Source organism: Myotis davidii, unplaced genomic scaffold (genome assembly GCF_000327345.1).
Source record: "Myotis davidii unplaced genomic scaffold, ASM32734v1 scaffold337, whole genome shotgun sequence".
NCBI classification, from domain to species: Eukaryota; Metazoa; Chordata; class Mammalia; order Chiroptera; family Vespertilionidae; genus Myotis; species Myotis davidii.
The window spans coordinates 169938-183841 of NW_006288250.1; the positions used below are offsets into that span (position 1 = coordinate 169938).

At 35.2% G+C, this 13904-nt stretch overlaps 1 protein-coding gene and 1 pseudogene across 1 annotated transcript in view; both read right to left on the reverse strand.

Moving 5' to 3' along the window:
* LOC102755735 (gephyrin) overlaps positions 1-13904 on the reverse strand; it is a gene marked incomplete at its 3' end in the record, with an annotated part of 348549 nt that overhangs the window by 166067 nt on the left and 168578 nt on the right. Inside the window, exon 6 of the mRNA XM_006760102.1 lies at positions 11201-11295. Coding sequence (XP_006760165.1) covers positions 11201-11295 — 95 coding nt within the window. The remainder of the gene's footprint in view (positions 1-11200; positions 11296-13904) is intronic.
* LOC102774554 lies at positions 1656-5113 on the reverse strand (annotated as a pseudogene).

The following is a 13904-nucleotide window of genomic DNA, read 5'->3' on the forward strand; positions in this document are numbered from 1 at the left end:
AGGAGATCAACCAAAGGACTTGTATGCATGCATATAAGCATAACCAATGGACATAAGACACTGGGGGATAGGGGAGGCTAGGGGACTGTCTCGGGCGGGGGGAAAAAATGGACACATATGTAATATCCTTTGTAATACTTTAAGCAATAAAAAAAAATAAAAAAATAAAATGTTAATATGTAAAAAACTCATAAAATCAATAAAAAAGCAGACTAGCCTAAAAATTGATAAATGAAGTGAATATGCAACTTATAAATGAGGAAATATGAAGTATATAAATACATGTAAATGTTTCATATTGCTATTAAGCAAAGAAATCTATATCTAAATAATATACCATTTATTGTTTATTTCACGGAGAAAAAAACAAAATTATAATTCCAAGATATAATAAATTATGCATTTTCAACAACTATATTGAAGTATAACTAACATATCACACATTTCATTTTCTGAAAATTTTAAGATCTCTTTTCCATGGTATTTTATAGTGTTACTATGATGTGCCAGGTATGGATTATATTCATCCAGCTACTGATTTGTTTGGGTCGTGAACTGAAGATTGATGTCTTTCAAGATTTTGAAATTGTTTTTGGTTTTATTTGTCAAACATTTCCTTTCCTTCATTCTCTATTATCTCTTTCTGAACTCCAGTAATACTTTATATGGATTTGTGCACATTGAAAGGAAATTAATTAGAAGAAATATTTTAATATCACTATTCACCCTTTCTCTATAATCGAAGTGTCAACCAAATGCACAATTGAGAATGACAGATGGAAACAGACGCATGCGATTGGCGTCTGCGAGAGCTTTATATATATAACTCGTTTAATTAGACCTGCTTCCTGATTTAGCTAAACTTTTTCCGGCACAGTGAAGCACCCAAACTTCTCTTTCAGATAATTGTCAACAAGAAGCAGATTATTATTGTAGGTCAAGCAGGGAGAAGAAAGGGTGAAATATCTAACTATAGCAGTGTTTGACTATATTCTGCACAGTGAGAAAATCTGAAGTCATTTTCAAGTTCCACCATTTCTGACTTCTTTTCAGTCGGGTCAAGTTTCTAAACTTTCTAAATCTCCATTTTCCGGCTAATGAAAAGAAAATAGGATTCTACTAAGTCTCCTATCTACCTATTCCAGGACTTCTGTGAGGATCAAATGAGATGAGACATGGGAAAACACTTCACAGACATTTGGTTAAACTGTGAAATGTTTGCACTTGGCTATAAAGCAAGTCGGGTCCCTGGGCTAAAGAAAGTCCCAGGAGGCTAGTCAGGCGTTGCTACATGATGTCATTACCTGGCACCCACAGCCACTGTTTCCAGGCTGGGCTGGGCTGTGGGCCGCATTTTGCACCATGGAGTCTTGGCAGCATTGACTGTGATTTGGTGGGCTGTTGCTCTGGGGTGGTGGAGGAGCCTGTGTCTGCCTTGGGGGAAGCCAAGTGTTGGTTTGTCAGTGCCCAGTCCATGGTGCTGTTTCTTTTTAAATGGCCAATGCGCATCGTGGCAGCTCCTGCATTGAGTGTCTGGCCCTGGTGGTCAGTGCACATCATAGCTACCAGTCTGACGGTCAGATGGACACTTAGGCTTTTATATATATAGATATTCTCACTGTATTCTCAATGCTTCTTAATTTTTATGTCTCTGTCAATCTGAATTGCATTCTGGATAATTTCTTCAAATATTTTCTTCTAGTTCCCTAATTCTCTCTTCAATTATATATAATCTGCAATCTAATCTATCTATTTAGTTTAATATTTGTCATTATTATATTTTACCTATCTAAATATGTTTCATTCTTTTAAAACTACTTGCTACTTGAATGTAATTTTCCAGCTTCTTTTTTAGTTCTCTTAGATATATTACATTATTTCTTTTTATTGTCTGATACCAGGATTTTAAGTCTTTCAGGTCTCTCATTCCTTAATGTGCCTTGATACTTGTGTGGGTGACCTGCTAATTTCTGTAGAACTTTATCTGTGACAAACCTTTGAGGTTTAGGTTGAAGTATAATTCCTGAAGAGAGGATTTATGTCAGTCCAATATTTGGGATACTTCCAACACAGAGACACTTTAAATTAAATTTTCCTTTACTTGATCTTTTTCAGATTACACAAGTAATCCAAACCTATGCCATTATGTGGTTATGGTATTGAGGAGATAACAGCTGGACTCGACCCCTTCCAAAGTCAAAGATATAATTAAAGAGATAATTCTGGGTCAAACTGCTTACTTAAAAAAATGCACTGAACTGATCCTGTGCTCTAGATGCTTCTGAACTAAAGCTGTACTAGAGTTGCTGTGTAAGGATCTGAAGATACCATGAGGAACTTGAACCATGTTACTCAGATAGTTTATTTTTTTCTAACAGCAGAAACACATATACACACTCAGTGCCCCCAGCCCCATCTCTCAGAATAACATGGAAGTCCTTGGGTTGTAGGAGGAACCCTTTGGAGGGAAATGGATGCCTGGTTCACACTGCCTTGACTGGTTGGGATGAAAGGGCCATTGCAGGGCCTAGTTACATGTCATCCCTAGGCCTAAGAAACCCTAAAGATGGGAATGGATGCAAGCTCAGGATATTAATCACTAATCCAGCATGTCTAGGGTCATGGTTAAGCCTGCTACTAGCTTCCTCTACAAGAATATATACAACCAGGGTGTCCTCCTCAAAAAGTCCAAACTCCTAGGATCCCCACAAAAACATGGTCTGGCAGAAAAGGAAAGTCCTTAGGGTCTGCTGAATGATGCAAGTCAGGTCCAGAGTGGACCACACTGCTCTCAGCACCACTCCAAAAGGCATCCATTGGCAAGGACTGCCCAAAGGGGCACTGCCACCAGCCCGGCTCAAACCCAAGCCTGGGTTGGAATGGTCATGTTCAATCGCCTTTAGACCATCTGGACTTCTGATTCCTCAGCTATTCCCTGAAACTTTTCCATGATGATCCCTGAGGGGGACTTGGGTGCTGGGTGTGCTCTCCAGTGTCTTTGGACAGCACATAGTAGACTATCTCTTGGGCATTGGTCTGATTCACCACATGGATGACAGTTCTGGAGGTGTCTTGAGAGGCTGAGAGGGCTATCCCCTCACTACCTCTGCTTTCCTCTTCCACCTCTTCCTGGGGTCCTGACTCCCCTGATGCTGATTTTAGAATGATGCTCTGCAGGCTGCTCTCATTCAGTGATGCTCTCAGGTCCAATCCTTCTCGTGATTGCCACAGCAGTTGCTGTGTCAGCTCTACACTTTCACAGTGAACTAGCTACAGCCGCATGTAGCTGTCTTCATGTTCCTTGTTCAAGTGTCACTTGAACTGGTGCTTCTTATGAAGATACATGGTGAGGCTGTTGCACCTTGTGAAGCATTTGGTACACACATGACATTTGTACTTTGGCTCTGAGTAATCTTCATGCACTTTTCAGTAACGGGACTTGACAGAGCAGAGGGCTCAGGCACTAAAGTTGCAGTTCTCAAAATGATACCTGTAGGCTGGCTCCTTGCTATGGGTATCCAGGTGCTTCCAGAAGTCAAGTAGATTCTTGCAGCTGAAGTTACAACAGTCACATTTAAAAGGCCAATCCTCACTGTGGCGAAAGTGCATGTGGTTGCAGAGGGAGGATGGCAGCAGACAGATCATATATCACAGAGGACACTAACGGTATAGTGATTCACATTGTTATGCATATGGTCGCACAACACCTGTCACAAATCTCATGGAACAGTGAGAGCACTGGAAGCATTGCTGATCCAATGAGGTCTGGCAATAACGTGATCTAAGTACTTGGTCAAACATGCCCTGAAGGTAGGCCACCGCCTTTTTCTGGGTATGGCTAGAGAGGTGCTTATGAGGCTTACAGTGGTCCTTGAAGGTACAGGTACAGCCTTTCCTGCCACACAGCACCACATGGTTGTCTTTACCAACTGCTTTGTATTCACAGCACAGGCTGTGACCTTCCACATGCCAAGAGAACCACTCAGGATTATTAAAGGAGCTCTCACAGTGCTCCCACAGACATGGGAAGTGGTCAGGGATGTCAGGTTATGTTGTAGCTGTGGAAGTCCAAATGCAAGGGCTAAAGTTGGCCTGGCTCTGCAGGGCTGGCAGCCCCCCACTGATTCAGCTTCGTATGGTAGCAGTGGTAGTAGACATGGTGGACAAGGTCAGCAGAACTGTCCAGAGGACAGAGGCCACACTCCTACCATATGCAGGGGTATTCTTCCTCCAGCACATCCTCCTCATCATCCTTTTCTTCCTTCCCCAAGCTGCGCAGGTACTTCTGCAGGAGCTGAGTGACCTGTTCACAGAGCTCCTACATGGCCAAACACAGAAAGGAGGAGGACCCCCATTCACACTGTAGGTCCAGGTTCTCCTTTTGGGAAACTTTCCCGGGGGGCAGCATGGCCTTCTCTTGCCCCTCAGCTCCCAGGTCTCTCCAGTTTTCCTTCTACCTTAACCATTTCTGGAAGGGCCCAGATTGTTTATTATATGGCTTATGACGATGGAACTCAGCTATCAAAAAACTCTTATGGGACTACAGTACATAAAAAAAATATATTAGGGGGGTGAGAGGAGGGAAAAGCTACCAGCTTTCCTGTGCTGCAGTAGTTATTCATCCCAAACCTGTCTCACTTGTCTTTTGCAATCTGATGTACTTCCTATGATGCTGAATGGAAGCTGTGTCTGATATATTGTAGCAATATACCAAAAAAATTTGCATGCCATGGATGCTGTATTTACTATCCTAAAGCATTTCTTCAAATTGTGGTGAAATATACATACCATGCAATTTACCATTTTAACCAATTTTAAGTGTTTAGTTCATTGGCATTAAGTACATTCAAACTGCTGTGTAACTATCACTATACATCTCCAGAACTTTGTCATCATTCTGTACTGAAATTGTCCAATAAACAATAACTCCATGTTCCACCCTTCCCATCCTGGGTAATCACTGTTCTACTTTCTATATCTATGTATTTGACTTCATATAAGTGGAATCATACAATGTTTGTCCTTTTGTCTAGTTTACTTTACTTAGCACATCTCTAAGGTCATCCATGTTGTATAATGTATCAGAAATTCATTCATTTTTAAGACTAATATTCCATTGTAAGTACTGGTACATAACACATTTTGTTTATCCATTCACCTATCCACAAAGGGACATATGAGTTGCATCCACCTTTTGGCTGTTGTGAATAACATTATAAACATTGGTGTACAAGTATCTGTTCCAGTCTTTGCTTTCAGTTATTTTAGGCATATACCCAGAAGTGGAATTGCTGGATAATACAGTAATTCTATATTTAATTTTCTTGAGTAGTGGCCATACTGTTTTAAACAACAGCTGCACCATTTTACATTCCCACTAACAATGTACAAGGGTTCCAATTTCTCTACACCCTCACCAGGGCTTGAATTTCTGTTTGTTTTTTTCCGATAACAGCCATCCTAATAGGTGTAAAGTGGTATCTCATTGTAGTTTTGATTTGCATTTCTCTAATGATTGCTGGTGTTGAATATCTTTTCATGTGCTTACTAGCTATTTGTATATCTTCTTTGGAGAAATACCTATTTAAGTCCTCTGCCCATTTTTAAATTGGGGTGTTTGTTTTGTTTTTGAGTTGGAGTCCTTGACATATTCTGGATATTAAACCCTTATTAGATATATGACCTGCATTTTTTTTTTTTTTTACCATTCTGTGGCTGTCACTTTATTTTGTTGATATTGTGTTTTGAGGCACAAAGTTTTTAATGTTGACAAAGTCCAACTTGTCTATATTTTGCACGGCAAAATCTAATGTCATCAAGCTTTCCCCTGAAGTTTTCTTCCACATGTTTTATAGTTTTAACTCTTACATTTAGGTCTTTGATTCTTTTAAAGTTAATTATAATATATGGTGTAGGGTATGGGGCCAACTTCATACTTTTCATGTGGATATTCAATTTTCCCAACACCATTTGGGAAGATTATAATTTTCCACACTGAATTGTCTTGGTATCCTTCTCAAAAATAACTGGCCTCTCTATTCTTTCTCTTCTTTAAAATCCTCTTTTAAAAAATATATTTTTATTGACATTAGAGAGAGAGGAAAGGAGAGGGAGAGAAACATCAATGTGAGAGAAACATTGATTGGCTGCCTGCTGCATGCCCTCACTGGGGTCATGCCCACAACCTGGGCATGTACCCTGACTGAGAAACAAACCAGTAACCTTTTGGTGCATGGGACACTGCTCAACCAACTGAGCAACACCAGCCAGGTTTGACCTCTCTATTCTATTTCATTGGTTTAAAAAAGTCTGTCTTAATGCCAATACCACAGTTTTAATTATTGTAGCTTTTTAATAAGTTTGATATCAGGGAGAGAGAGTCCTCCTACTTTATTGCTCCTTTTCAATATTGTTTTGGCTATTTGGGGTCCCTTGAGATTTTCTATAAATTTTAGAATAAAATTTTCTATTTCTGCAAAAGGATGTTGCTATGTGTATTTTGATAGGACTGCATTACATCTGTAGATTACTTTGAGTAGTAATGACATTTTCATAATTAAATTTTCCAATCCATAAACCTGGGATGGATTTCCATTTAATTAAGTCTTTCATTTCTTTCAGCAATGTTTGGTAGTTTTCAGTGTACAAGTCTTTCACCTCCTTGATCAAGATAATGACTAAGAATTTTATTCTTTTAAATGCTATTGTTAATGTATAGAAACACAACTGCATGTTGATCAAATGCATGTTGATTATGTATCTTAAGCTTGGCTGAATATAATTCTTAGTTCTAATGGGCTGTGTGTGTATAATCTTTAGGGTTTTTGTTACATAGAAGATTAAGTCAAACAGGAATAAATTCAATTCTTTCTTCCCAATTTGGAATTTCATTAATTAACTAATTAATTAATTTTTGCCTAATGCTCCAACTACAACTTCCAATAGCTTTTTTTTTTAAGTGGCAAAAATTGGCATCCTGGTCTTGTTCCTATTTTAGAGAAAGAGCATTCAGTCTTTCACCATTGAGTATGATATTTGCTGTGTGTTTTTTAATATAAGGCCTTTATTATGTTAAGGTAGTTTCCTTCTATTTCAGATTAAGTGTTAACATGAATGCATGCTGAATTTTGTAAAATAATTTTTTTTGTATCAACTGAGCTACTCAGTGTTTTTAATCCTTTATTTTGTTAGTGTGGTATATTGATTGTTTTGTTTTGTGTGTTTTTTTTGTATGAAGAACTATTCTTGCATTCTAGATATAAATCCCACTTCATCATGGTGCATAATTCTCTCAATATGCTGCTGAATTTGGTTTGCTAGTATATTGTTGAATATTTTTGCATCAATGTTCATAAGGAATATTGGTCGGTTGTTTTCTTGAAGTTTTTTTGTCTTTCCTTGGTATAGGGTAGTGCTGCCCTCATAGAATTAGTTAGGAAGTGTTCCCTTCTCTTCAATTTTTTTTGAAGAGTTTGAGAAGGATTGGTATCCATTATTTCTTAATGTTTGGTAGACTTATTAGTGAAGCCATTGGATACAGGCATTTTATTTGTAGGTAGGTTTTTGATTACTGATTCAGTCTTCTTATTAGTTACAGATCTATTTGGATTTTCTATTCCTTTGTGATTCAATCTACTAGGCTTTGTGTTTATAGGAATTTGTCCATTTCATCTAGATTATCCAATTTTGTTGATCTTTTTAAAGAAACAATATTTGATTTAGTTAATTTTTCTTTATTGCCTTTTCCATTTGCTGTTTTATTTATTTCTGCTTTAATCTTTATTATTTTCTTTTTTCTTCTAGTTTTGGGTTTTGTTCATTCTTCTTTCTTTAGTTCCTTAAGCTATAATGTTAGGTGGTTGTTTTGAGACTTTTCTTTTTAAATGTAAGCATTTACCGCTATAACTTTCCTTATCACTTAAGTTTTGTTAGGAATCATGGAGGCAGAAAACAGTGAAACTTTTTTTTTAATGTGCTGAAAAAAAAAAAGAGCTGTCAATCCAGAATACTACATCTAGTGACAATATCCTTTAGGAATAAAGGTAAAACAAAGGCATTTTCAGATGAAAGAAAGCTATTAGAAGGTATTTCCAACAGACTTGTTTAAGAACTAGAACACCCAACCAATAAAAATACAACAACAGTGATTAACACTTAAATAAGACTTATAAATCAGTTGTTGTTTTAAATACTTTACATGGACTCATTCACTTAATTCAAGAACACTGGTACTATTAACATCCTCATTATACAGATAAGAAAACAAAACAGATGTTAAGTAGCTAGTAAGTAGTAGAGCCCGAAGAGAACCCAAGCCAGCCATCTGCCTTCAAAGATGATTCTCTTAACTAATACGTACTTGATACTATCTTCCAACTTTCTTGTACAGAAAACCTGTAGTATATCAAGTAATCAAATAGATAAAAATAATTTGGAACAGATTTGGTGATTCTGAAAGGTATTTTTATTTAATTCTGCTCTCTAGAGACAAAAACAGAAATGCAAGGCACCAACTTGATAGATACCTTGAAAAAAATTCTATTAGAATTAGGATGTATTGATTTATCAGTAAAAATAACCTTAACAATAAATATTTTTTTGAGTACTTACTATGTGTTAAAAGTTGTTTTGCAGGGTGAGGATGTAAAAATGAATAAGACAAAGCTCCTGTTCTTGAGAGTTTTATACAAATTAGGTAATACAGACAAGAAAGTACAGTAGGTCCTCGGGCTACGTCGGAGATCCGTTCCTACGGATGTAACGTGATTTTCGCCGTAAGTTGGAACCCACCTACATAAGCACCTACATCACTCACATGGAGCACATACATAGCAGTAATGAAGTGAAACAGTAAAAAATATTAAAAAGAAAGATAACAATCCCTGACCTTTACTTGTGGTAAATAAATAATAAAAAACATAAAGCACATATGAACATACGTCGAAATGACGGAACATTTTTTTTTTTTTACAAATAAATGGGAGATGGCGATGTAACCATGAAACAACGTACGTCGAGTCTGATGTAACCCGAGGACTGTTTGTAAATAATTACAATATAGCATGTGTTATAATAGAATTATATGCAAAGTCCAAAGTACATACAAGGTAAAAATGCTATCAAAAGGAAGCATCAATCTAATTATGGCTGTTTTAAAAATAGGAATTAAAAAAGGCTTTAAAAAGCACCAAAAATGAACATTCATGGGAATATTCTACAATTTCCTTTTCCACTCATGTAGAACTGTTTCAAATCTATTAACTGTTTCAAATCTGTGGAAATTCTCAGTTAAGCCGGCAATGAACAGAAAGAAAAGTCAGAAGAATCTGTTACCCTGATGTGTATATATTTTAATTTTCAAAGTCCACAGCATAATGATGATGACCTTATATAAAGTACTTAGAATCAGCTCCTGTTGATTAGTTATCCACTTACTCAGCAGTCCGGTGCTCAGTCCAGTGGATTCAACAGATGGAAAAGGAATTAATCCAGAAAAATCTTTCAATAAGACAAAAAGTAATATTTCTATACTGGATCAAGAAATCTATAGTCAATTTTAAGGATTACCTTAACAGTTGCAAAGAACAAGTTCTCCAGGTTAACTGTGGGATCATTAAGGACAAGGCCTTACATATTTTTTTCTATTCTTAGTATCCCTAATGGTTAATATGGGCCTGTCAAATAGAGTATTACTATGCCTGCCAAAATAGAATTTACATTAGAAAAGAATTAAGAAGAGATGAAGTTTAATTCTTTAACTATATTCCTTTTATTCCAAGAAAGAGTTATTTTATGTTCACAGATAACTATACTTAATTCCATAGAGAAAAGGGATCAAATGTGACTCTAGACCTCATATCTATAGTAATATAAGTAAAGGCTAAAAAAAAAAAATCCCCAAAAGAATAAAAGAGTTAATATAAGTTCTTTAAAGATCAGCATGGTCTTTTAAGTTTAAAATCTCTATCATTCTACTTTAATTCTATTTTTGCTCTTACTAAAATATTCCCATATAGTACTTGTGATAGCAAAGGGAATACAGTATCTAATGACCCATTCATATTTCCTTTTAGTTATTTTCAAGTGGCTTCTCTTCATGGGATATAAACTTAGTTGAAGTAAAAGAAAGGGCATTGTAACTCACATTCTAAGCATTAAATGCATATATTTACTTATATATTCATATTGCACATAGGGTCAATAAATGGCTATAAATGATTGTGATATGCTTATATTATAAAGTTGCTGTGTATTTTTAGGTTGCTCTGAGATCAACTGTCTATTTAATCAAATCATTAAATCGACAGACTCTCACTAATTTATACTTCTGTCTTTAACTTAAATGATATGTTATATGTTGTCCTCATTAAAGGAGATTTTAATCTAAGAGTTGCTAAAATAATAAATAAATAAACCATTGATCAGTGATGGCGAACCTTTTGAGCTCGGCGTGTCAGCATTTTGAAAAACCCTAACTTAACTCTGGTGCCATGTCACATATAGAAAGTTTTGATATTTGCAACCATAGTAAAACAAAGACTTATAATTTTGATATTTATTTCATATATTTAAATGCCATTTAACAAAGAAAAATCAACCCAAAAAATGAGTTCGTGTGTCACCTCTGACACGCGTGTCATAGGTTCGCCATCACTGCAGTAGCTTGAGATGGATGTCAACATCTATGTCAACAAAAGCATAGTTTTAAATACACTTATTTAATAAAATGATAATATATTATTAATTGAGCTTTTTTTCATGACCAGATATCAATATATCTAATTACAAATTGGAATAAAAGTTAGTAACTTGTGAGAACAACTTAATTTTATAAATTCTACTGTTTCGTTTTATCAAATTAGTATTTGAATGCAATTAATGAATATTAATTAATGATTGCAGATAATCACAAAAAAGAATAGTTTTACATCTTAATAAACTGGACTCTTCTCTGTGTTAGGATTGACAACTTTTAGCAGTAATATAGTATTTTCTAAAACTTTAAATATGCAAAAAGAAAAATCTTGAAAGAAACTAATGTCCAATATTTGACTGGACAGGAAACTAAGACTTTTAATTCTCGGGAACATATGGGGCAAACTTAATTGTTATAACTCAAGTTTCCTGGGTTTATCAGTCTATTGTAGTGATTAATAGTATGGAATTAATTTTATTTGCAACATTTTGGTGACTTTCTTACCTAGAGAGCATGCCCAGAGGTGTAACATTAAGTGATCCCATCAGCATTGCCAGGGCCATCCCTGGTGCTTCCCGTTCTATTACTTCTTTTGTGGCCTGTAATTAAAGATTAAATAGCAGACTGAGTGAAACTAGCCAAAAAGAAGCAATGCAGAGTAGTAAAATTAACTTCAATGTAAGTATAAACCATACTTTTCCTAAACCACACTTTGTAGTTCTTCAGACTTTTTTTTTTAAGGCAGCAAGACTCAGTTCTTTGGGACCACTGAATAAAAGCCGAGGACCAGGATATCCAGGGAACTTTTACATTAGCAGACCTTTCTCATATCTTACAATTCTGAAGTATTTGATAAAAGCCTCATCTCGCCTAATAACCTAAATTTTAAGAGAAAGTCCCAGATTGCTATAAGGGCTCAATAGATTTCTAAGGGTAAGAAATTTGGGTAAATTTATTTTTGTCTATTACTCTTAAAATAATTAGTCCCTCCCTAAAACCCTGCGATCATTTTGTATCTCTCCTAGCTCTGTACTTTTATGATATAATTAAAAGGAACTCAAGAAGTCAACAGTCAACTTTTCCCATGTATTGGGTAGAAAAAAACCGTCTAGGTTCCATATCTTCAATATGAATTACCATCTACTTTAAAAAGAATAAAAGTGATAGGCTTTATTTATATAACAAGTTTTAAGATAGAACATTTTTAAGACAAGTGTGTTTAAACCTGGAATAAGCTAATGAAGGAGACAGGAATATTTCATTTTCTAAAGGTAAATCAAATTAGGTACATATTATTCTGTGATGGTAAAGATATGACTTAGGTTAAAACTTGAGAGTGAAATATATGATTTAATTAACTCCTAATCCTCTGTTTTTATAATATAGTTTATAATACTTGGGGGCAGTACAAAAGTGAAATTTGCAAAACAAAGTGTTCTAATAAATACGAAAAATGCAAATGAAATAAAAAGTAAATTATGGAGAAAGGTTTATATTTCAATATTTCATTAGAAATAGAGAGATATTCTTAGATTGTAGCTCTGGGAAAAATGTAGAATGAGGACTGGGCAAAGCAGTTAATATGCACCGAGTATGTGTTAGAAATATCAGTCAACTTTTAAGATTGTTAGTTAATCCCTTATAACTATACAGAATAAAGGATGACTAGAATTGATGTCATCTACTGGTCTACTGAATCCCAGCATAATTCAATACTTTACAATGGCAGACATTTAAAGGAAACTAATATACCAAAATTTATTTTTCAATGAATTGTGCTTTAAAAATAGAGGGTCAACAGGAGAAAGGAAATTCTTAAATTCCTAAATTTAGAAGTTAATTACTTTCATTTAAATGTATAGCTAAAAATTGTCAAGCTAGGATTATCTGAATCTATCTTCTGTTTTCCAAATTCAATCTGTCTGGTATGATTTTGAGGTCTCTTGAGAAGAAACACTATTTCCATGTTATAAGGATGTATTCCAAAGTACAGTAGCATAGTTTATTTAAAGATAAAGAAAATATCAATGTGTAGCTGAGAGAAGTCTTTCATTTAAACGAATACTTTAAAGCACAGCACTTATCCATCTGCACATTAGTTATTAAACACCTATGTACTAGGTTGTATTCTATGCATTGATGTTGCATTAATGAAAACAAACTTATAAGAGTTTGTGTAAACTCACTGTTACCTGGTACATAAAAAACTCAATTGGCAAATTATATTTGAGAATTACCTAAAATATATGCAATTCATTAAATTTTCTACATACTCTTAAAATATGCAATTGAATTTGGTCAGATCACAGTGGTTTACCTTGATTGGCTCATCTCACTTTTCAAAGAATCGTTTTACTGGACTTTGTTTTTATGGCATGCAATTGAAGCCAATGAAATGGCTCAGTGCGACTCATACTTACATCACAAAGTATCTGAGGCCACTGTTCACTACATTGCATTGTGATCCTATTTAAGAGAATCCATAGGAAAATTTCCTCTTAGTGTCACAACTAAGAATGGGTCTTTTTCTGTGCTACTAGTTTGTTTTTAAATTATGATGTTTGTGAATTAAGTTATCCTTTAGAAAAGAGGAAAATTTGTGGATATTGTTTTAGTATGCTTCCTGAACACAACCGAATTGCATCTTATTGTTCCTTGCCCTATTTTTTCACATTTATCTTGTTAGAAGTTGTGTTCTATGTGTTTGGATAAACCATCTTAATTATTTTTAGTGTATTAATAAATATATGGATGATAGATGGATAGATTAATGAATTTTTTATACAAAGGTCTTCATCTTTTTCCAAACATAATTTAGGGAGGACAGTTAATTCTTTCTGAAGACTTTTTAGAGCAGTGGTTCTCAACCTTCATAATGCCGCGATCATTTAATACAGTTCCTCATGTTATGGTGACCCCCAATTTCATTGTTACAAATTGAACATAATTAAAGCATAGTGATTAATCACAAAATAATATGTAATTATATATGTGTTTTCCAATGGTCTTAGGCGACCCCTGTGAAAGGGTCGTTTGACCCCCAAAGAGGTCGTGACCCACAGGTTGAGAACTGCTGTTTTAGAGAATTTGGGCTTATAGACACAATTTTTGTATACCGTATTTGCCGGCGTATAAGACGATTCTTTGGCCCTGAAAAATATGCCTCCAAGTGGGGGGTCGTCTTATATGGCAGGGACACTTCAGAGAA